Source organism: Chiroxiphia lanceolata, chromosome 2, assembly GCF_009829145.1.
Source record: "Chiroxiphia lanceolata isolate bChiLan1 chromosome 2, bChiLan1.pri, whole genome shotgun sequence".
In the NCBI taxonomy this organism is placed as follows: domain Eukaryota; kingdom Metazoa; phylum Chordata; class Aves; order Passeriformes; family Pipridae; genus Chiroxiphia; species Chiroxiphia lanceolata.
This window is the reverse complement of record NC_045638.1, coordinates 33,644,947-33,669,443: the sequence shown is the minus strand read 5'-3', so window position 1 is coordinate 33,669,443 and position 24,497 is coordinate 33,644,947. Positions and strand designations below refer to the sequence as shown.

The window sequence follows — 24,497 nt, the reverse complement described above, 5'->3', positions numbered from 1 at the left end:
TAAGACATTATTTTTCTCCTTCTAGTATTGATAAGATTGCTGTTTACATACTCTGAAAAGGGAATAATGAAGGAAACATAAGGCTTCCTCTCTGTTGAGAGGCAACACTTCATAAGACCATGAAAAAATCTGCATTCCAAATAAGTTAAATCAATATGAGAAAGATATTTGTATGTATCACAGCCAACTATATCCCCATTTGCAAAGTATCCTAGCTATTGTTATGACTTGAATTGGAAAAAATTGTAGAAATAATTAATGTTTTCAAAACTATTGAAACCTACAGTGAAAAGATTCCTTCTAAACCTTTTATATTTTGCATTTCTGTTTTTAGTGCTTGGATTAATTAAAGCAGTAGATTAAACTGAGTTTTGAGATTCTAATAGTGCAAAAATGTTGTCTAACACATAATTGAGTGAATGAATGTGGCAAAAAGTGTTAAAGGTAATTTTGGGGGAAAACAGAGCGGCAGGTTTGTGACCCTGTGCATGACCCTTATCTATTTAAAATGCAAACATTGAATCAATGAGAAATGTCCATTGGCTTTAATTGCTTTGCAACATGTCTTCAAGAGTTCTTGATGATTAGATGCATTTTCTTAAATTTTTTTTTTTTTTTTGAGCAGGAATGTTCTTGGGATGGACGAACTCTTTTCATGATACCTACTTTTAGATCAAAAGAATTAGATGCCAATGACTTTTGGAGACCTGTGGCATGAAGTTGCTACACAGGAAATTCCATAATGTTTGCAAAAAATTAGTATACATTATGGATTAATTAAATATTTCTATCTGAGACACTGCAAATGGACATTGAATGTTTTGCGTTGACCTTTCATCTGGCTATTCAAAACTGAAACTTATGGTGCAGCATTCCTTGTTATAAGCACCTTATAATTACAAAGGATATATCCCTGTTAAAAGCAACTTCCATTCCCTTTATATCTTGTAGCTGTTATGCATTGGTAGAGATTAATTCCTTTAGACAGGGTAAATGTTCAAATTTAAGTGCACACAAATATGTATTGCTAAGGCCAGTTTCAGTGTTTGTCCCTTACTGGAGAAATGTACATTCATGGGAGCAGAGATTCTTGATCTAGCCCTACTGCCTGTTGATACACTTAGGAGCATAACATTGCTGATGATAATTTTAACAGATGATTATTATGAAGTCTTTCAAAAAGAATTCACAGTATTTCTAAGTGGAAGAAAAGCAATGTTATGGCAAGAAGATAACAAAAAACCAATATGGATTAAGTGCGTATTTGGGCTCCTAAAATACTTTGTTGGGTTTAAAGAAAAAAAATAAGAAATGGAGATTCAAGAACAGTACACAATTGCACTTTCTCTTGATATATTGCAATGTATCTTTGAAAGAACACACAGTGAGTTGAAACCTTTGTTCAGTGATTTTCTTCAAGAGAGTTTCTGTGTCTTCAGTCAATAGACATTTACAGGACACTGAGAGCTCCTATCGCCGAGTTCCTTCATTAGAGAACCAAATTTTCTGATGGTACTATTATGCACATGTGGCTGCAAATTCCCTAGCAGGGAATTACCTTCCAGACTTTATGTCTAGGATATCTGTTTAGCATCTTGCTTCCCCTGTCCTTCACAGTGCTGCTCTTTGAGGGGCCACAGGGCTCTGCTTTCTGAAAGCTCTCATTGGTCAGGTGTGAAAATGGCATTACTTGCTCTGCACTTGGGAGTTGTCTGGCAACAGCTTTAAGACTGACCTCAACAGCAAGAAAACGGGTTTATCATTTTAATCTCCTCTGCGTAATCACCTTCTCTATGCAGCTTGGGACATACACAAGGAGGAGTCTAAATTAAAAAGGTGTTGCTAGTCTGCACAGTTGGGGATTATGTCCTGCAACAAGTAAGTTACTATAGCACATCAGGATACTTGCAAATAAATCTGAGAAACTAAATAGTTCAGTTTGGTTCTCTGCTTAAAATTATATAGTAGGGGGAAATTCTTTAATTAGGTTGAGCGAGGTGGCATATCCCGTGATTTGCCAGGATTTGTTGTTAATTGGTTTTTTAGATGTTGAAACACAAAATTGCTTTGAAATAAATATAACTTCATTTTGGATTGCATGTCTTGTTTGAGCAGTGATGGTTCAGGAGAAATAAAGTTTGTGAGGAGAAATGTCGTCTTTCGTTACTGTTTCATGGAAAAAACCCAAACAAGTTGTTGGGCATGCTGAGCCTTCTTTAGGCCTTAAAATAGAAATAGACATCTTCAGGCAATGTAAAATTCAAGAATGCTTGTTTAGACATTAACTTATCAAGGTTGATCAATTAAAGGATTTAAGAGGGATGAGTAACACCACCAGTGGGAGGAATGGGTAAAGGACTGGAATTCTTTATAAAGCCTATATATTGCTCCATACCAAAAGAACATACACAGTCAATAAAGGTGAGCATCATTCAGCTATCAAAGTGAAAGCATTTTCCAGGAAGCAGCTGTTCCATCTCTGAGATCATACCCCTTGAGGGGGACCTGTGAAAAACATTCAAATGACAAATTAGAGGATTAAAAGTCATAACTCTATTCACTAGTGAAACTCCTGGACTCTGAGAAGGCATTAATTTCAAGGCATATCACAGTTTATTTCCACAAATCTCTTCCTACTTGATCTCTTGCTATTCCGCATTTGCTTACTCTTTCCCTTTTGGTTCCATGGGCTTCTGTTCATGTTAAAAACAGGAGAATAACATTGTCATCTCTCCCCTTGCTAATAACCTTCTCTCTATAGGTACTGATTACACTTTTCTCTCAAATCAAGTGGTTACAAAATTACCTTGAACTCAAACCAGTTTTTCCCAACTAAGGGGAAAGTTGTTTAGCTTTGAAGGATGTTATTGGCTGAGATCTGGTGCTACTAGAAAGCCTGCCTGCTGTATTTTTGGGCTCTATACCAGTTGCCTAATGAAGTCTATTATGTCTCTCTGCAAACCTCATTTCACTTTTCAGGAAGTTTATTTTATTTTATTTGCTAAAGCGTTTAAATGAAATTCATAAAACTTGCTCTTCTGGCTTTGGCTGGCATAGAATTAATTTTCTTCTTAGAAATAGCTGCTTCAGTGTTGTGCTTTGGATTTACTATAACAATAATGTTGATAACACACTGATGTTTTGGTTGTTGCTAAGTAGTGCTTATTCCAAGTGAAGGATGGTTCAGTTTCCCCTACTCTGACAGGGAGGAGGTGCACGAGAAGCTGGGGGGTGGGTGAGGGGGGATAGGCAGGACAATTGACCCCAACTGGCCAAAGGGGTATTCCATACCATAGAATGTCATGCTCAGTATGACAACTGTGGGGGTTGACGAGGTGTCACTGATTGCTGCCAGGAGGTGGACTGAGTATCAGTCAGCAGGTAGTGAGCAATTGTTTTGTGTACCACTTATTTATCTTGGGTCTTATTCCTTTCTCTCTCTGTGTCTCCCTTTTTAATTACTATTTGTTAATATGGTTATTATAATAATTATTTACTATTATTATAATTAATTATTATTATATTTTCTTTTGTTTCAATTATTAAGCTGTTTTTCATTTCAATCCACAAGGTTTAATTTTTTTTTCTGATTCTCCTCTCCACCTAAGGTGGGGGAGCGGGGGGGAGGAGTACAAGGTGGAAGCTGCATGGTGCTTAGTTGCTGACTGGCTTTAAACCACTTGCAAATATTTTCTGGTGAACTAAATCTACATTCTCTGGTAAATATAATGTTAGAATAAGAAGTAAAATAACTCATATCTATTTATGAATTTAGAAGCCTGCTACATGGACCTTTCTCCTTTTTTCCCTAACACAAAAAAATACTTCTGATTATAACAAGGATTCAGAATTTTTTGGTTAGTGACACATGATCTACAGACGTTTTGACTGAAGGTTTGGGCATCTTTTACCATCCTCTCCAGCAAGAAAGGAAAGGGGAATTGATTTATAGTTGCTGTCAGTTCCCTGTAGAACTAGAAGAATCTAATGGAAGGCACTCAAAACCTTAAGACAGCCTCAGTTTTGGTAGCAGTACTTGTGCTAGGCTTGGCTTAATGTTGATACCTTCTCCTTAGCTTGTGGGACTAGCACAATCAGTGGGGAAAAGTGAGTGTAGATCAAGCATATGATGCAAAGATACTAATAAAGAAAAACAACATCAACTACAAAAACACTCCTGAAAAAAACCCCAACAACTCCTCCCCCCCAGGTTAGTCTTTGGAATTACTGGTAGTTTAAGCTGTTTCCTTTAATGAACTTTATTTATATTGTGCTGATGGTTGGATAATGTCTCCTGATTCTCTTCCTCTTTTCTTCTTAAACCACAGATTCCTGTACTTCTCAACCTGAGTAAAGATCCAGATGTTAACCTGCCTATGAAACCATTAATCTTCTCATTGGCCATGGGTGCGTGCCTTGGAGGTAAGAGTTTATGTGAGAAAGCTGACATAAGGTAATAGCTATGCAACTATGACATGGATAAACTGGCACAATAGGTTCAGTCATTTTACTATGCAAAGCATATGGAGGGCCTGATCCAGCTCCTTTTGACTTCAAAGCACTCCTTGATAAGGATCCCAGTTACTGCTGCTCCAATAGGATTTTTGCAGTCTGTTTTTGGAGTCTATATCTGCATAATCTACAGACACACAAAAAAGCAGTCCAGATGGTGCTTATAGGGTTCTGATCTTTTGTGAAGAGAAAAGACAAAGATACATTTACAGCCATCACTGCTCATTGAAAAGATGCAGAAACTATATAATAGCTGAGATTTGAATGCCTGCTTCAAAGTCTGCTGAAGTTACTGATAGGTTTTCTGGCTGGCTTACAGAAATGATTTGAGTATCTATTTTCTAACCTTTTTCACTCCTCATTCAAAGCAAAGTCCTTTTGAAGTCTTTGGGAATTGCACTTCTAATAATGAAATTAACAGCCATTCTTCTAGTGCCCATCTTGGTGTAAACTGGGATTTTGTGTACTGTCAGTGCATTAGTTGGTTTCATCATGTTGTTTTTTTTAATTAAAAATATGGTATTTATGTGTTGTAGGCCCAGGATTTCCTCTCTAATTGTTATAACAATAAAACAGAACAGCCATCCAGTAGTTTTTAATTTAATATTTGCAGGGGTTTTTTTTACATTCTGCTAATGGCTTATGAAGGTATTACAACTCAACATTTCCAAATAGCAGGTCCACTAAGTACAATTAAAGTGTGTAAGTTTTTAATGAGAAATAAACTTAGTATTATTTTTTTTACTACTTAGAATTTTAATGCTAATTGCATTGTCTTGGGCTGTGTTTTGATCTCTAAATATTTAGATAGTTAGTTTATATAAAGTTAAAATTGATAAAATGTTGTTTCACCCTGGATCCATGCCTTCTTCCCCTCCGTACCCCTCCAAACAGTTTGCTTAATTTTCAGGGATTAAAACTGAAACCAGTTTTGGGTATAATACAAGTTCTGGTTTGTTTATTTAGCTAAGTGATTGCTAGTACAAGTGACCTTAATACCTAACAAAGATTATAGTGATATAATTTACAGATTGAATTTTAAAGCATGTTACAATTCCAGGACAATTTATACCAAACCACAGTTATTCATTTGAGGAATATCTCTTTGTGCTTATCAATACTCGTCATTATAGTGTGACTTTAATCTGTTCTTTAAAACCAGCGATTTGAATAATCAGCATATCTTTATATAGATGTTTGCTATAAAAATATTGTCTTTCTTTGCATTTTGATTGGACTCAAAATTCTTAGAGGTCTTTTGCAACCTAAATGACACTATGTTTTTTCTCATTTCGTTAAATTTTCAGATTAAAAAAAAAAGCATAAGGAGCATAAAATTAGCCAGATTACGCTGGCATATTCTCAGTGGGAGGCAATTCACCAGCCTTGGAGCCTTAACAAGTCTCAGCTGATTTTCCTCCAATATCTGTTATCATCTTAACCCAGATTCCCTTAATTTGATTTGTTGAAGCGGTGCCTGGATTTTAAGAGATTTCTGTGTGTATGCAGTATGAGACAAAAGTAAAAATGTAAACATTACCATGAGAATTATTTGAATTAAAGATATTAGAGATCCATAGGAGGTGCCTAGGTATGCTCCATACAAATATTTGCATAAAAAGTTATTATCAGCAAAAGCTTAAACTCTCCAGACTGTGATCTATTAGGATAAAGCTGAGCATTTGCTGTGTTAGACTGAAATTTAATATGCTTCTGATTTTCCATTGTCAAAACAAAAAGCTAATGGACAGGAGCTTATTGTTGGAGAATAAAAAGTGTGGAAAAGCTTTAGATTTAGAAGATGTAGCCCTGAAAAGTAGGGGGAAAGGGGCTTTTATTTTTCCTAAAAAGGAAGTGTTGATAGCTTTTAAAAACTATTTCCAAAAGAGAATTCTTATCAGCCCTGAAGTAATGTGAAAGAATCCTCAAGGAAGACTAATCCCACTGTGGAAGGAGTAGATGAAAATTATATCATTGCTGCCTGGTGCTCAGGGCAAAAATTGGATCTTATCACTGTTTATGCAACCAAAGGAACTTGGATAAACAAGACATCTTGTAGAAGAGTCTGATGTAATAACATATTATAACTCCATATTTTAGGGTTAGCTGTTTCCTACATAATGCAGTACTTATTTTCTGGTAATTTGATACCATTTCTGGAGTTGAGAGTAAACACTGCTTATGTGTCTGTAAAAGGAGTGTCAGCATTAGTGTCTGTCTTGGAAAATGCCATGCAGCATTTTCTCCTAAAAAGTTTCCAGTGGTTGCAATTACTTTTCTCCTGTTGTCACAAAGTGGACAGGCAGCTACAGGTTTGGAAGATAATAGGATGAGAAAAGACAGTAATTTTCCTTCATTGCTTTAGCTGTTGTCCTGGAAGGATGGAGTCAGTTTCAAACAAGATAAAAAGACCTTTGATGGTATAACTGCCACATTGTTGTCATTGTCTCCCTAAAGAGAGCTGCTGCTGTTAAATTTCTGTCTTTCATGGCATTGGGCTCAGACACAAGGACTAATGGAATATCGTGTAGGTGCTCCTTGTTCTGTAAAATGTGTCTCCGCAGGTGAGAAGGGATGAAAAATTCTGACTCTTAATCAAGGAAGCTGAGCACAGTGATAACTGTGAGCAGTTCCTGGTGAGAGTCACAGTTTTGAACTCTTTGGATATTCCTTGGAGTTTGCCTGTTGTCTTTGGCAGAAGTTTTCTTGTTCAGGTCCGGTCAATCTTACAAGGTTAAGAAATAAACATGATAATTTTCTGGGGGATCTGGTTCTAGAAATTTAGAGTTTTGGTTTTTTACCCCAGCCTCCCTGTTTGATGATGGGGATACTAGAATGTTCAAGATGTTTATTCATCCACTGAAATTGCTAGATGCTCTCTGTTGAGCACATTGGAACCCCTCATGTGACTGAGAGGGGTTCCCAAACACAGGTCAAATGAATTCAGACTTTTAGGCCCTTTGATTGGTCAGATCTTCTGAATGCTGAACAACCCTATTAATTCACATCTGTCTGGGCATTAGTGGCCAGGCTGACTAAGTATCTAGAAAAATTGTGTTGCTCATGAGGTTTTTTATGTGTGATATGCCAGTATTTCAATTACATTTTGACAATGAAGAGAAAGAAAATAGGAAATCTAAAAGGTACTAAAGGAAACAAACGAGGAAGGAACTTCTGTGGTGTTCTGATGAATCTGTATCTGTATTTCTTTTGCACGAGAGGACACTGGATAAAGCTTCGTTCATTAATGCTTCCTATTTTAGTACATGATAGAATTATGACACTTTGGAGACTGAATGTTATGTAGACCTTCCAATAATGTCTAGGGAATGGTGCCCTGAAATTCTGGAGAGCAAATGAAGGTTGCTAGCTACAGCAATTTCAGAACAAGAGGAACTTTAATTGCACTTTTTCTATTGACTCATGAGTTTTAAAATAGCATGAAATAAGGATTCAACCTAAATTAAGTGTACAGTCAGAAATTCACCTGTTAAGATTGTTCAATTGTGTAGAACTAGATTATGTACTGAGCTGAAGAGGTTATAGCTAAAATATTATTTGAAGGGTTTTTCTACATTTGACATTTAAAGAGGTGGCATTTAATTGGCTTTTTATCTCTTTCTTCCCCCTCCCCCCCATGATTTATAAACAGTATGCTTTTGAAAAAAAATCAAATTAAATTTGGAAGTACCTATCTTCTGAGATCTCAGGTGCTAGTATAGAAAAGTGCAAAAACTACTGCAAACCCCGTTCTGTGGTCCAGAGGGAGTATTTTCTACAGTGTATAGTTTTTGCACTATTTTCCTTCTCTGTGTATTTTCTTGAAGGACAACACCTGAAAGTCATAATTTTCACAATTCTGCAGAAATAGGCACTCTCTAGGATGCATACAGCTGTGCTGTTCTGGCCATACGACTTGGCTGTAGGCTCTGCATGAAGACAGGAGGTAGGAAGAAAGGATTGCTGGAACTTTTCTTCTAACCTTACAGGGTCAAAACACAGGTGTGAGTAAAATTCATTATCCACAGGGCATGTGCTAATTACAGCTATTACAGCTATCCCACAGTGTAGCTAAACAGTGGGATTTCTCTCAGTGGTCCACTGCTGTAGCTATTCTGCCTCTCAGCACCCCTCCTTAGGTCCCTGGTGCAGATGGGGCCTTGCACAGTCGAGTGTCACTGACTCATTATTCCCTGCTGATTCTGCTCAATAAAATCCTGAACTAGTTTTAAAGCTTCAGACACACTAGAGGTATAAAGTTAGAAATATTGTTTATATTCATAAACAAACCCTCTTTCTTTGCAATATGAGGAAAAAGTGATATCCTTCAATAAAACATAAAATGTATTAAATATATGATAATTAATATTATGAAAAAATGTAGCTACTTTGAAGTTCTTTTAAAGTTACAATAGATGAAGTTTGTATAACACTTTTCAACTTGAAAGATTAAAGAAGTCTATAAAAATGGTATAAAAATATAGCCATTTTTTAAGAGGAGCATTATTCATCTTTGGTTTTGAATTTAACTGTTGTATAAAATGTGTAATTGAAACTGTAGGAAAATCATTGTCTCCATCATTTGGTGGAGACAATCTACCTACCTGAGCTTGATTTTAACCAGGACATGGATGTTGAAAGTTGCTGTTGTTTCTAAAGGAGTCTTTTAATGACAAGAAATCCTAGGGCTTAGTTTCCTGTCTTATGGGTGAGATAGTCCTGATTCAGGTATTTTTTTTATGGATATAAAACTCAGTGCAAATCAAAGGGTGGTGTTATAAGGAATTAGAACAGTCTTTCAAAAGGAAAGGGACATCATTGCTCTTGACTTTGAAAGGCAGGCAAAATAAATAAGGAAATTTAGGAAATCTCTCAAAGTTTTTCCTTAAAGACCTCAGGGCAATCTTTAGCAGCATTATGTCTCTAAATTGTACACATCTAGAAGCATGTGTTTTGGATGTCTTCCACTGACGTCTAGTTTACTTTCTGAGTATACTTTGCATTGTTTCTGTGATGTTTGCAATGATGAAAATGATTTAACTGTGACTGCTGTCCATTCAATGGTAGTACTACATGCTTATTCTTAATGAAAAACTCATTCATATGTTAGCTGAAAGTTTTTGAGTTTTGTTGTAATCTGAAAAACAGCGTCATCGGATATAAGCGTGAGGAATCTTTTCACTCTGTTTGTACTTGAGAGCCCAAACTGTCCTCTTGTTGTTTTCTGTAACAGTCAAAATCTGTAATGTTCTATAAAAATCCAGCTGCTGCTTTCCTTAGCTCCCTCATGACATTGAAACTCTGAGCTATCTTCATGCTTTTTCAGTGTGAGCTTCTTAAAGCCCAGCAGTGCTGAAAAGTCATTGGTGTGAGATCCAGGCTAGTTACCAGAGTCCTTGCAGCTGAAGGATGTTCTTTAATGTTTAAGATTATCAAAGATTATCCTCTGTGACATGGAAGATATATAGAAGAAAGTTGTGAACCTAAAATGTAAAACCAGCTAAAACTGTGTCCATTTGATGGACTTATGTTTGTCAGTATGAAGGCAATATCAGAGACCTGTTTGGTTTTAAAACACTGAATTAATATGGGAAATAACCCCCATACTGAAACTAGTATTTTTTTCTCAGCAAGGACATTTTTCTAAGCTTAGAAAGAGTTACCTTGGCAGACATGCATATACAGATGTACGTATGTCATTAAGCATGAAATATTAAGTATATGGGCTAACAGATCCTGTTTCAGCTGTACTGATGAGGATTTATAGTTTGGATGGTAAATCTTATATTTTAAAATGCAAATAAAGAGATCTATATGTAATACTGATTTAGAAATAAATTATAACAAACATCAAAATCACTTGATTATAGTGCTAGCATTACTGATAAATTTGAAATGCTTCTCTTAATGGTTTTAAATCTGTGTAAAATAACCGCAAGCTATAACGTTCTCCAGAGTAGGGATAGGATAGTGATCAGAGTTGGCATTGGAAGCTCCCACACAGTATATGTGGAGATGTGTTTAATTTTCTTTACTTGCTTTGTACATTTCTTTATCATAAATGACAGAAAATTCTTTCCAGAAGCCTTGGCCACTTCTGCTTTCAGAATTATGTGGAACAGACAATCTCATTATGTTGTATTGGTGAGTTGCTGCAGTATGAGAATACAGACTCTGAATAGCTGTTAGCAGAAGAGGTATATTCAGTTAGAAGGTAACACTTGGGCTATCAGACAGAACAAGGCAGGGAAACCATTGCAAGCTTCAAAACACTTAAGTGAGAAGATAATACTGGACCATCTACTTTCCTTCTTTTGCAGATGCTTTCCAGGCACCTCTCTTCTGCACCTTGAGGTGAAAAAAAAATCTTGGTTTGCAATATTCATATTGATTTATACTGAGGAATCAGACACTCTGTATGACACTAAGGAAAGTTATAATCATGCTCCAGATATTATTTATGTAAATATTAATAAATCTCTCCAGCACAGTTGCAGTTAGCACACCTAAAGCATTGGTGTTGTGAAGAGAAGCAGAAGTTGTAAAACTGTTTTAAACAAGGCACTTGAACTATAGCAAAACATAACAGAGGTAGGCTCTGACTGAAAGTCAATGTGATTCAAGGTAGAATCTGAATTTAGAGCAGCTAGATATTTGAAAATAACTTAATGGAGGGACACATTTTTTAATTTTAGGAATTTTTTTTGTGTGCTGCTTAGCTTCAAAGTAAGTTACAATAAAGATGAATAATGTACTTTTATGCCAGGTTTCTACACATAAAACAATTTTTCAAACTTCGGTCTCTAATAGTGTCGCATGTGACAAAGCTGTGAAATTGAGTTGACATAGTTTTAGTCTCTGAATCTAAAAGTCTGAGATATAATATGTGCAAACTGGGACTTGTGTGCAGCATTAAAAGCTTTAAATGGAACCTATTTGAATATGTGTCTCAGGGCATGGGGGAATGGCATGTCAGAGTACACTGCTTATATTATTCATCATTGTACTAGTTTGTTTTACACTTGTACTGGGTAGGTTGACTTTGAGAAGGGGCTTTAGTGATCACCTCAGGTCTTATGTATCTTTTACAGATGTCTGGATATGATAGAAGCTTATTGATTTATTCATGTCATTAGAGTAACAAGTACAGGATGTTCAACAACTCACCTTATTTTTTTCACACTTTTGCTAGAAAAATAAAAAATTTAAATTTCATCTTTTCCTCTCATAGCAAAAAAGAAGCAATGAGCATTGACTAGTGCAATACTTGCAATAACTATCTAACTAAGACCACTGGTGATGTTGTAGTGGTGATAAAAAATGGTAAATTTCACCTCATTAAAAACATTGTGTTGAATGCAGTTCAATGAACTTTTTGGGTAAGTTAACCCAAAATTTTCATTCACATTCTTTAATTTTTTTATTTTTTTTTTTGCATAATGTACATGTTTATGCATTTATGTAGAAACATACCATTCAAAAAGTTTCCAAATCAGCAAAAGAAAAAAATACTGGTATTGTAAGATTGCAGGCTATCACAAATAACAGTATGGAATGAGTTCATGCATTCCTGTGTCTTGACTGGGACCTCTAGGGACTGTTAATGGTTTAATTGGCCTTGATTCTGCTCTTTATTGACTGCAAAATTTGATTATCCAGGGCTTGTTAATTTTAACATATAAAAAAATATTAAGATATTCAAGACTTGCATATTATTAGAACATATTAAAGACTTGTGGACATTTAACAGATGAATATAAATGGCTTTTTTTAAATGAGGCAAATCTGGATTACTTTTATGTGAAACTGAAAATTTGTGAAAGCTATGAAGGCTGTGTCCTGTAAGGCTAATCAAATCCAGAACTGGACAGAACTGGTCAATGTTCACTTTGGCAGACTTGCTACATTTGCTTAGTCTATGCTTTAAGTAGAGAAATGGAATATGCTATGGAAAGGAAGCCAGTCACATCATTCTACCTTTATTTAACGATGTAAAGTATATGGGAGATTGCACAGAATTTTCTTTTAAAAATTGATTGGAAGAAAGAAGTTGGCTTCCTTCAGTAAGTTTTGCTATAATGCTGTAATGAGATGGCTTGATTATGGCAAAAAGCAGGACTGAGAATCCTCACCCTAAAATTATTCATGACTATAGCAAACTCCTGGTTTCAGAAAGAGAACACTTGTCTGGACAGAGCAGTGAGAACAGCTGTGCTATGTAAAACTGGGCCTGTCACAGATGTTTTCCAAAGGCCAGGGAAAAGCTCTTTTCAGGGCTTTTGTTGGCATGAAAATAGGGTAGTCTTTTTGCTTCTACGCTAGCTGGCCAGAGATAGAGGGAAGAGAAAATGCAGAAAGTCTCCCATTTGAGCACAGGTATAGCTTGTTCTCCACCATCAGAGCATGTGGAAGGGAAGCGGTCTGTGATTCTCACAGCAAAACAAAACTTTTCTGTAAGCCATCCACTTTTTTGCTTGCTGTTACCCAAGGCATTATCTCCTTTATATTCGAGAAAGTTACTGTTTATGAAGGCTTCTCACGCTAGGTCAAACAGCTTTGTTAGTGATAATCCCTTCCCTTTGATTTCTCAGTGCTTTGAGCAATAAATACTAATCCTGCCAGGCACTTTGAGGTGATTCTCCAGGCAAACATATTAATGCAGCAAACACAAGGGTTAGGCTTGCTCTTGATGGAGGCAATACCAAGGGGACTTCTGAGAACTAACAATATTTAGGTATAATAAATGTGCTGCTGACAAGTAAAAATCAACAGCTGAGAATGAGGCTTAAAGTGAGAGAAAGCAAGTTATTGCTGCAAACTCTCTCCCTTTTCTTGTATGATTCTAATCTGATTTCCCTGCCCTTTCCTTCAGTAAGCCTCATTGGTTCTCCTAGCATTGATTTTCAGTGCATTGCAGGTTATAGCGACTTGGGCAAACTCTGGGTACTGGGAGAGAGGCTGTCTGGGCCCAAGGGAGATGCATTCTGTGTCGTGTGCAGGCTTTGGGTTTGCATTTGGCAGTCTCTGAAGTTGTGATGTAGCAGAGGGTAATAGCTGAGCACTGGGTTGCAAAGAAGTAGCTACAAGTGGAAGCAGAAGGCTAGAAGAGGCAGGGCTGGTGGATAGTGCAGGTATCAAATCACCTTATCAAACCTTGTCAACATCTTCCTACTTGTAGTTCTAAGTTAGCTGGAGATGCAAAGGCACATTTTTATGTGTGAGGCTTAGATATTTCTTGATAGATTTATTCTTAACTAAAACTGTTGAATACTGCCTTATACTTGCAATTGATTTCACATTCCCTAAATATATTCGAAGTAATTTGCCTTGAGAAATAACAGAAAGAAACTTTTATGTCACCTTTTCTAGACAGAAGCAGAGCCTCCCATTGTGTTTCTGCAATGACTGAGCAAAGCTAGAGCAGTTCCATGGAAATAACCATCTGCCTTGCAATAAAGGATGAGTTACAGTAGGAGTCAACAAAAAGTTACAATAGGAGTCATCAAAACAGATTGGTTATTGCAGTATTATTGTTTCACCCATGTGCTATTTTGTTTTGATAATACAAACAAGCAAGGAGGAGTCTTTTTAACCTGAATTATTCTTAAGATTGCAGATGATGTGAAGATGAAGTCAAGCTTGGGTGAAGTCCTAAAAAATGCTTATTCTTAATTTGCATCAATTTGAATGAATTTGCCATGTGTAGATTTCTGTGTATATTAACCTAGTCTTTAGTATTGCATGATTCTGAGATCGTAGTGTTGCTGTTTCACTACTGACTTAAACCTGTGCCGTGGAGACAGATGTTCTTGGGAGGCGAAACAAAAGTTTGCCTCTGTTGTTAATTTCAGTGTTTTTCTTTGAAGCCTGCTGAGCCGGTACCTAATTAAACTGCACACACGCTCCAAACAAATAAAAAAGAAATGCTGCTCCTCTCAGATAACATTTGAGGTGACGATTTCTTCTCGAGTGAAATCTACTTGGGGAAATCAATTCACTGCTGAAGTAGAAACTCTTTCCATAATACTTCATTATGTGAAGGTATTACTATAGCCCATATACAGTATAGGGGAGTGCATGCTGATCAGAGATCTCAACTGTATCTACTCACAGTCATGGGACGAGTGCAGTTTCAGTTCCCTTTCTTTAATTTGAAGCCAGAGCTATATTCCTTGTCTACAGTAATAATAGTCTGAGAGTGATGACTGATTTTGCTACACATAGAGCAGAAACCTCTTATGAAATATTTGGAGGCTGTAGACTAGTGATTACTTTGGAATTGAAAATTCCTAGAGTGTTCCTACCTGACTCCTCTAATAACATCAGCTGCATTCTTTTGTTCTGTTTTGGCATTAAGCCACATGCTTTGTGTCTTGGCTTTCTCATGCTAGTAGCTGCCAGGAGCACTGTTGTTCCACGTTCAATTTAATATTTTTAATCACACATTAAAATAATTAAGATATACTTTGAGACAAAGAGAGGGCAAGGGAAACGAGCTGTGCCATTTCTAATGACCAGTGCTAGACACTGTTTTTTAAAGGTTTCTGTTCCTCTAGTAAGCTTAGTCATCCTTTTTTCTCCACATTGAAGCACGTGTGCATGTTTGTGGGGGTGAGTCACTGTGTATGATAAGAAGCCGAGCTCACAAATAGTCCTTGATGTCTCACAAGAATGATCATAATACTTTTATGATCACTAAGGATACACCCTTGTATTGATGTACAGTTTCACCAACATCAGCAGAATTCCTTGTAGAAAGACAAGACCTCTGTACTGAGCTCCAGATCCTTTGCAATGTCAAAGTCTTAAAAACAGAGCAACTAGAAAGCAGCTCAGCTAGCATATTTCTTGTAGAACAGAAATAAATAGGAATAAAAAAATAAAGGGTCAATTAAATATATGGAATAAAATATCTATTTGGGATTGCAGGGAGTGGAGTGGAATGCTTTTCTCATCTCAAGAAATTTTCACCTTCTTTCTTCGTCCTTAGTGGCATCTGCTCAAGAGCTGTTTTAGGCTGCTGCTGAGAAAATAAAACCAGTCTCTTGTTCTTAATAGGTGTTGCTTAGGCCACTCAGCTGAAACAACAGATACCCTTATTTAGATCTCTACTCTAGGATGAAAATCTCAGTTTGCTGCCTATTTTGTGTTGATAATTGATCAACTTGGAGTAAATAAGAGTCATGCTTTCTCTTCAGACTCAGTTGGAAAAATCTTGGCCATACTGGGGCCTTTTATTGGAAAGCTTTGGCTCTCAGGAAATCAGCTAATAATAATAATAATAATAATAATAATAATAATAATAATAATAATAATAATAAAGTCCTGAGCGACTTTTGGGAGTCTAGGTTTTTTCTCAAAGTTGTTTCTTTGTCCCTAGAATGACAAATCAAAAATATCTGAACTATAGCACATCATTTTATTAGAATTTAAGAGTTTTCTATTATTTCTTAAGAATATTTTTGGACAACTGCTCATTTTGTGTGCATTTTCAGATGCAGAAAGCCGTATGGGTACCATGTGCAAATGCTTGGGGCAATAATACTTCTGCCTTTATTCTGAGATACTCTTAGGTAAACTGATCTCTGAGTGACCTGAATCATTTACTAAGTCAAAACAACTAACTGGGACATTAATTGCATCTATTTCTCTCAAAGTCAGACCAGAAGAGTTTCCATGGAGCTGAAATTTTTAACAGAACCAAAGTGAGAAGAGTAACTGTATGCCAACGGGAGCAAAGGAAGGCTTGTGCTTAGAATAATGGATTGTTAATCTAGTGATGTATGGCAAAAGAGGTGACTTGCCACAATATAAAAAAAAAAATCTCCTAGATTGTTACCTCCTTTGTTCAAAATATCAGTCAACAGAATGGAGGAGTCACTATCACTTCCTGAGTCGTGCCTTAGATCAGAAACATTTGCTGAAGCCATCTGCTTTGTAGAAGTCAAGTCTGCAGCATGTCTTAAGTTTGAGGTATGACTCATAGCAAAGATATAGAAAAATGGGTCAATCTTTCTGAGCTCTGAATACCTGACTTCTCTACATTGCTAGATTCTTGAAAGTTTAAAGGAAACACAGAAATAAATTAATTACTAGAAAAGGCTTAGGAGAAGAGAGGTGTATCATTCTTCCAAGAGGACAGATGCACATTGTTAACGTGGCAAATTATTTTTTTTTTGTGTGTTCCTCTCTTATGGGGACTTGCATAAAATAATCTGGTGAAGTTTACTGAATGAAATTATGTTCCATTATATATTAAAGCACCATAGTGATTAGTTAAGCAAAGTTTGTGATCCTTTTGCCTTAGCAGAGAGATTAAACTGATCCATTCCCCTCCATTGTCTCACTTATTTTGTTTTAAATTTCTGTAAAAAATGTAAATAAAATATAAATATATATAAATATAAATAAATAAAAATTCCCAAATAAATCTCAGGAATTTGTTAGTTTGTCTATAAAAAAGGCACTAATTTATCGATGTCAAGTTTGTATAAACAAAAAAGGCATCAATTTTTCTTAGCATCCTCAAACTATCTCGTCTTTTCTTTCCAACTCATCTGACGGTACCTTCTTGTCTGCAAAACTAAAAATCAAGAAGTTTATTTGAATGCAAGTCTCTGGTGTCATTTTGACAACTGTTTTGGTGTTATGTTCCTTCCCTATTTTTCTGGCTTATGTAGAATCAGAGATTAATACCAGGTTTATTTTTCAAGGCATGAAGCTATTTATAGGATGTGGAGATATTGTCTGTAAGTTTCTTTCCAAGTCTATACAACAGAAATTGATTTCTCATTTCTAGCATCTTAAGACTTTAGCACAGAATAAACAGAGGAAGAGTAAGAAACAGAGCACAACTATAAACTGGTATTTGTTTTCTGAACTGCAGGTAATGGAACACTGATTGGAGCATCTGCAAATGTTGTTTGTGCGGGAATTGCTGAACAGCATGGTTATGGCTTCTCTTTCATGGAGTTTTTCAGGTACAATTTTAAACTCCTCACCTTAAATCTGATCGTTTTTTTCTCTAGGCAAACCATGAATCTTCTAAGGGGAAAAATTTGGAGAAAGGGTCTACAAAATAGACTTGTGTTCCTAATTTGGTTTTGGCGACTGAGGGGCAGGTGGAGGTCAGATTACTTTATTTTCAGGTAATGTTGATAGAATGCATGAAGGTGGTGAGAGCATAGTATAACTCCAGGAGAAATAAAGCCTTAGAAAATCCTACTTTGATCGCCCTCAATCTTCAGCTTTGTATCAAATTATTGCTTTACTGTTAAATACAGTTTAAACCTATGTGCTTATCTGCACATTTTTGTGGGTGTTCTGTCATCAAACAAAACTGGAATGTCCTAATTTAGACTGAGTCAATTTTTATTTCATGATCCCATGAGTAAACTTTTTTGTCTAAAAGCAGTTCTTTTGACCAGCTGCTAAATGTGATGAGCAGCTAGTAATAGCTCAAGTTGTTGCTTAATTATTGTTTAATTAATAATTGATAGCTGTTGTTTAATAATGGGATTTTATTTGCAGATCATTCATCAGCAAATTTTTAAGGCACATGGTGTACTTAATGCATACAGCAGGTTAATATTTTCCAAACAGCTCCAGTTTTTGAGACTGTGGTTGAAAACTGTAAACGGAAACTAGCAAACAGAGTACTAACCATGAAGTTCAATTTTAAAATGTAGTTGATTTAACTAAAACATAACTCCTTGCTTATTTTTCAGCATATTTAGGGCAAAGGATACTGTTGAGTTCACACCAATTTTTTTCCCTCTTTTTTTCTTTACATTGTTTTAATTTCTCAGCTTTATCAGCCTTCCTCTATATTATTTACCTCAAAGCCTTCAAACCTGTATTATTAATATGAGTGATCATACACTGTTGTCTGGAGCTGATCCAATGGTAACCCTAAAAAGAGAAGTGCTCTGAACTACTGTTGCTAAAATTCTTGCTATGAGCATGTGCTACTTATATATCTTCACCCACAGTCATCTGATGACATGTTTTAGAAAGGCAGTCTTGTATAGTACATAGTGATAGCTAACAAACTTCTTGGAAGTCAACCCCTTGCACAAAAAAAGATTATGATACAGCAATAATGAACTTGTGGATTGTTCTGTTCCTATTTCACAGATGTTTAGCTTGTCATTTGGGGATTTAACTCGTATGTAGCATTAACAGTGTCTCTCCTATTTAGATTTTGTAATGAAATGTTCTTAAGGCTTCTGTGGCACTGACTGAAGGAACAAGGATGTAAAGCCTGGCTAGTCTCTTCAGGACTGTTTACTGTTTCTTCTTTGGGAAGACTGATGACAGTACACAGATGTTCTGAAATTGCCTTCTATATGTATGCTTTTAGTGGAAACGATTACTGGGAAATGCTGTAGACATTGTGAATAAAGATGTGAGAACTGAATCCATAGTGGTCTCAGGAAGATAGCAATGGATGTTAATTAGAAGAAAGAACATGAGCCCACTTTTGCTGGCTGCCTCTCAATCATTGAGCAGGCAGATCATGAGCTCCTTCACTATTTGTCAGGCTAGACAAAGACACCAGTCCACATGTCAAGGAACTCTTATGCTTTATTCTATAATTGTCTTAACTCCGGCTTAAGAAGCCCTTAACTTGTACAGCACACTTCAGTGAGCTCCCAACTCCCACAACAAACTTCAGTAGGGAGTATAGGGTAGAGTATGATAGCTGTACTTTGCCAAGACAAAGTAAGGGAGGGGAGAAATTAAGGTATAAGAGAGAGACATTACCCATCAACACATGTAAAAACCATTTCTGTCTGAACAGTGTTCACAAGAGGAAGAGCAAGATTGCCTATCAGAAAAGATCTCTTGCTTGCTATGAATTCAACTTGCTGTTTCTGGACCTTGTGAGCGTTTTTTCATTATGTTCCACTGAAATAAAAAGATTCACGTGCCCCTTAGAATATACCATATTGTAACAGACGTAGACCATGAAAATCTTTTTACCTTTAAATCTGTTAGACATGATGGTAGGGAAAACAAAAGGATCTTCTACTGGTAAATCAGAAGCAAAAGGAAGAATAGGGGACATGTGAGCCTCACTGATCAGGAAAATGACATGCCGACAAAGAATGTGGAGAAGGCAGAGGCTATCAATGCTGTGACCAGCAGCACAGAGTCCCGCTGGAGACCAGTCACTAGTGCTCCCCAAAGTTCTTGTGATCCCCAGAGGTGCCTTCCAAGCTCAGCCCCTTAGGGATTCAGCTTTTAACCAGCCCCAGAAATCTGAAGGCAGATAATGAATGACTGCCACTGGATGATTCATTTGGAATAATTCAAATTCAAAAGGAAAGAAAAATAGAATATGACAAAAAGAAAATTGAGACTCCTAGGAAGATCAAGCTCAGAATAGCAATTTACTTAAAGATGCTCTTGCATTTTTGTAATTAGTCCAGCCAAATTATGCTCTTTTTCCACCTTGTAAACTTCATCACCAAACTGTATTTATGTGTTTTAATCTTTCCTCCTGAAAAAGAAAATCTTAGATGTACCCTAATATTTCATTATCCTTCTAGTAATTCAGAAAGCAGAGCTGAACATGACATTCCAGGCACAGTCTTCTTATTTTTTCACATTTAAAAAAGATAAGATTTAATACAAACTGTAGAGCTATTTGTCTTTTCTTTGTTAAGCTAGGCAATCTCAAATTCCTGTTCAATTTGCTACTCACTGTTAAATGCAAGTCTCTTTCAGTTTTCATTTTACTTACACGAGTGTGAGTATATCTGTTCTCCCCTCAAATTCTTTTAGTTTTCCTACACTGTGGACACAAAGACAAATATTTAGGTGGCAGAAATGGAAGGAATTGTGAGTCAGTGGAGTTTGGAAAAGGAGATAGAAAGCAGTGGGATATTTGCTGTACGTGGTTAAGGGTAAGCATCAGAACAAGCAAACATCAGAGCGAACAAATGATTGCTATGCCTCTGGAGAAAAGCACAACTTTTTTTGTAGTCTTGATCCTGTAGAAAACATCGGATGTGTTAATAATATGAAGATAATTGCTCAGAGGCAGCATATATGAGTAAGCAGAAGGCAGGGAAAGATAATATGTCTATTATGATTTTAGTCTAGTTATCAAAGAAACATTAAACATAAATAAGAGCTTAACATAAAGGAAACACCCAAATGTAGGACAGAACTCTTTCACTTGGCAAATGGTCAGATAAGGCCATTACAGTCTTGTTGCCTGGATGACTTCTAGAGGTTAACATAATGATTTTAATATCAATTAAGACTATAGAATAATCAACAGGGTTTTGTTTTTCTCATGGAATAAGATAAAAGAAATACCATTGCAGATGTCTCTGCTAATCTAGATGCTTCATTTCATGACAGTTTTAATTTTTACTAACATATGTCTGAGTTTGTTGCAATATGGCATTCTACTAGGTCAGACCACCCTGTGGAATATGAAAACAATGGATAGAAGTCTTTTTGTTACCAATGAAAATTTTTATTCCAGCTCCATGGCATAACAAGTTCTCATTGCTGTAGGGGCCTTAATTACCTTTTTTCTACTTGCTAATAAATTTGACAGCTTGATTTTAATTTTCTCTGTAAGAATGGCATTTATAAGCTTATAAAGATACATGGTACTTCAAACATAAAATAAGTTATGTTCCTTCATCTTATTGCAATTCAGTACCAAACATCCCTCTGTGTCCATGATGCATAATGTGATATGTTCATCATTTATCTGTGATTCTTTTTTTCTATCTGACAAAAAAATAAAGTGAGTATTATGGGAAATACTCTAATTTTATTTCAAGCAAATTTTGACTGACTATGACTCTATCATGGTGCTGGATATATTGGTAAGGGAAGAATGGATTGGATAACTCTATGTAAAGGGATAAGAATATGGGAGAGATGACTTGATACATGAGGAAATCAGTCTGCCCAGAGGACCAGGTATGAGCCTAAAATCCTAATTTAGAGTACAGCTCTACAGTCAACTGGGCATGATCCTGAAAGCACTGTGCATATTTTCAGGTTTTGTGTTTTTCTATCATTGCTCTCCCTTCATATGCCATCTGCAGAGAGGAACTAATATTCTCTGTCTTCTCTGGGAGTAACAATAATTTGGAAGTGTCAAAAAATATTGGTTTCTGATAATAGCTTAGGAAAGAATTTGGTTTTGTCATAGAATTAATTTTGGGGGGTATTCACAGTAAAAATATTTTCAGTAGGATATCCTATTTATCCACACTTGAGTGCATTCGGACATAAAGGCTGTGAAACAGTTCTTCCCATATGAATTGTCATTCATGGACGTGACAAATGTCACGTTTTTTGCTACCGTCTGTGTATCCCATTTACACAAATTATTGAAAATAACTGTTTTAAAAAAAACCATTGGGACTTGTAAAGCCGTATAAATGTCTCTGCTGGATTATGTGTTTAGACAGCTGTCGTCCTTTTAATTTCTGATAATTTAGTGACTTTTTCTCCTATTTTCTTGCTATTAACACCACTCTGTGCCACAAATGTGCTGTTGCTTTTCTAAGGCTTATTCTGTTCAGAATAAAACCAACCCTGCATTTTGGGTATGAATTTCGGTGATGGAGACTTTGGTTGAGCAATGTGGTATCCAAACACCTGAACACAATTCACCTGTGAGCTTTCTGATCAACTGTGCAGCTCCAGAAGGTAGAATTTGGGACTGTTCAAAGTAACTGAGGAAGATTCAGTGAACTCCTGAGTAAAGTTTTAGTGATCATAATACCAAGTTATCTCAATCTCACTTCCAACTACTCTTCTGATCAATAAGGAAGACTAACTGGTCATGGTTTAAATATTAATACTTGACATGATAACAGATTTCTTCTTTTAAAATAAGTGCAAATGCAGCACTTGATAAAGCACTCTCAAAAAACATGCATTAACACATGAGCAAGTTTTAGCCTTTCACAACTTTTTCTTCAGAAAATTTCTATCTTTAAAAATCTGGATCTCTTAGGTTTAATGAGAAATAGGTTTAATTTGTTTTTATCTTTATTTTGATTTCTTTACATGTGTAAGAAAAATATAAGGGTTTTTTTAATAGCTCATTTTAATTCTAAATTTCAAATGCAATTACATATGAAAATCTCTAATTATCAGAGTTAGGGAACTTCATTTCACAAATGTGATCTAGATTTTAACATCCTGTTTACTATTATGTTAGAAAGGGCAAAGCTATAAACAACTTTCAGGTGTTCACTCAACAGAGCAAGAAAGGTAGTTCAGTATATATTCATCTTTAATTATTAGGTTCTAATCTGGTTTTCTTAAGAAGAATGACAGTTTTCTCTGGGCTATCCACCAGCAACCAGTGCCATATTTTAAGGTGTCAGTGTTGATCTAACTGATCCAACTGCTCTCAAACAAACATTACATCGATATCTGTGGCAGTTGAATACAGTGAATGCTGTTTATTTTAAATACTTGCATAGCTTGATTCAAACTGCATGGCAATAGGTATTCCTGAGATAGTGTAGTGCACACCATTTTAAGAATATTTCCTGAGTTAAGGGTGGTTTGGGTTTTTTTAATGTTTGTTTTGATTTTATTCAAGGTTAACAAACAGTGTAAGTGGAAATGTAATTGAATGTGGATTTACCTTTTCTATTTTTAGGAAAAAGGGAGAAAAGTAGTATTTTGAGCCCTAAAGTAAGAGGATATTTACTTTTCCAACTTTAAACATGATTTCAGGCATTGGAATGGGCTGCCCAGGGAAGTGGTGGATTCTCCGTCCCTGGAGGTTTTTAAGATGAGGCTGGACGTGGCACTTAGTGCCATGGTCTAGCAACTGTGGTGGTAGTGGATCAAGGGTTGGACTTCATGATCTCAGAGGTCCTTTCCAACCTGTCTGATTCTATGATTTATCTGCACTGGGAAGTTTTCATGGAGCTTAAATTGTTCCTATGTCTTCTAAGTAAAGCTTAACTTTGAATTGTTTGGCCTGTGTAATACAAGTATTACTTTTTTCTTCTCTTATTGCTGTGAAGTCTTTTGGATTAGCAAATTAGTTTCCAGTAAAGAATGATGGGATTTAAATACTCATAATCTCACTCATCTTAAAATAAGGCTATGTGATTCAGGTATTAATGTTTTATTGTGATTTTATCTTTTAAATTTTGTGAAATGTACATGTGTCCTGTAAGATTTTGAAAAAGGGCATTTAAAATGTAGTTGCAATGATCCAGTGTTTCATTTGGCTCCATGGGAAGCACTGATCCTCCAGACATATATCACTTTAATATTGTGCGATAGGCTTATGGAAGTAGTATCTTATCATAGGATCAAAGATAAATCATTGAAAGATTCAGGTTGGAATGGACTTTAGGAGATCTTTTATCCTATCTTGGGCTCAAAGCAGCGTCAGCTATGGGCTGCATAGAAACAGCACACCCTCTTAGGGCAACCTGCTCCCCTGCCTGGCCTTCTCTGTTGGGAAAATGTTTCTCCTCTCTTGTTTTAACTTGTGCCAGTTTTCTCTCACTGTCCTGCCACACACCACCACAAGGAGCACAGCTTCAGCTTCTCAGCCACCCCTTGCAGGTGCTTGGCACATTGCTAAGTGCCCCTGCAGGTGCCTCTTCTCCAGGCTGACCCAGCCTTGCTCCCCCAGCTTCTCCTCATGGGCCAAATGCAGCACCCCCCACCGCCTTGGTGATCCTCTGTGGGGTACCTCCAGCTGGTCCATGTCTTTCCTATGTTAGAGGACCCCAAACTGAACACAGTGTCTGGATATAGTCTAACAGGTTGTAGTGAGTTGACCCTGGCTGGATGCCAGGTATTCACTACCGTAGCTCTCTCACTCCCCTCTGCAACTGGACAGAGGAGAAAAAAAAACAGCTAAGGATTGATGAGTTGAGGTAAGAGCTGAGAGAGGCCACTTACTGATCACCATCACAGGCAAAAGTCTCAAAGTGGGGATATTAATTAAATTTATTATAAACAGG

The 24,497-nt window shown here is 36.4% G+C and overlaps 1 protein-coding gene across 1 annotated transcript in view; it reads left to right on the top strand.

The window, feature by feature from the left end:
- OCA2 (OCA2 melanosomal transmembrane protein) overlaps positions 1-24,497 on the top strand; it is a 177,083-nt gene that overhangs the window by 109,981 nt on the left and 42,605 nt on the right. Inside the window, exons 21-22 of the mRNA XM_032680785.1 lie at positions 4,329-4,422; positions 17,399-17,492. Coding sequence (XP_032536676.1) covers positions 4,329-4,422; positions 17,399-17,492 — 188 coding nt within the window. The remainder of the gene's footprint in view (positions 1-4,328; positions 4,423-17,398; positions 17,493-24,497) is intronic.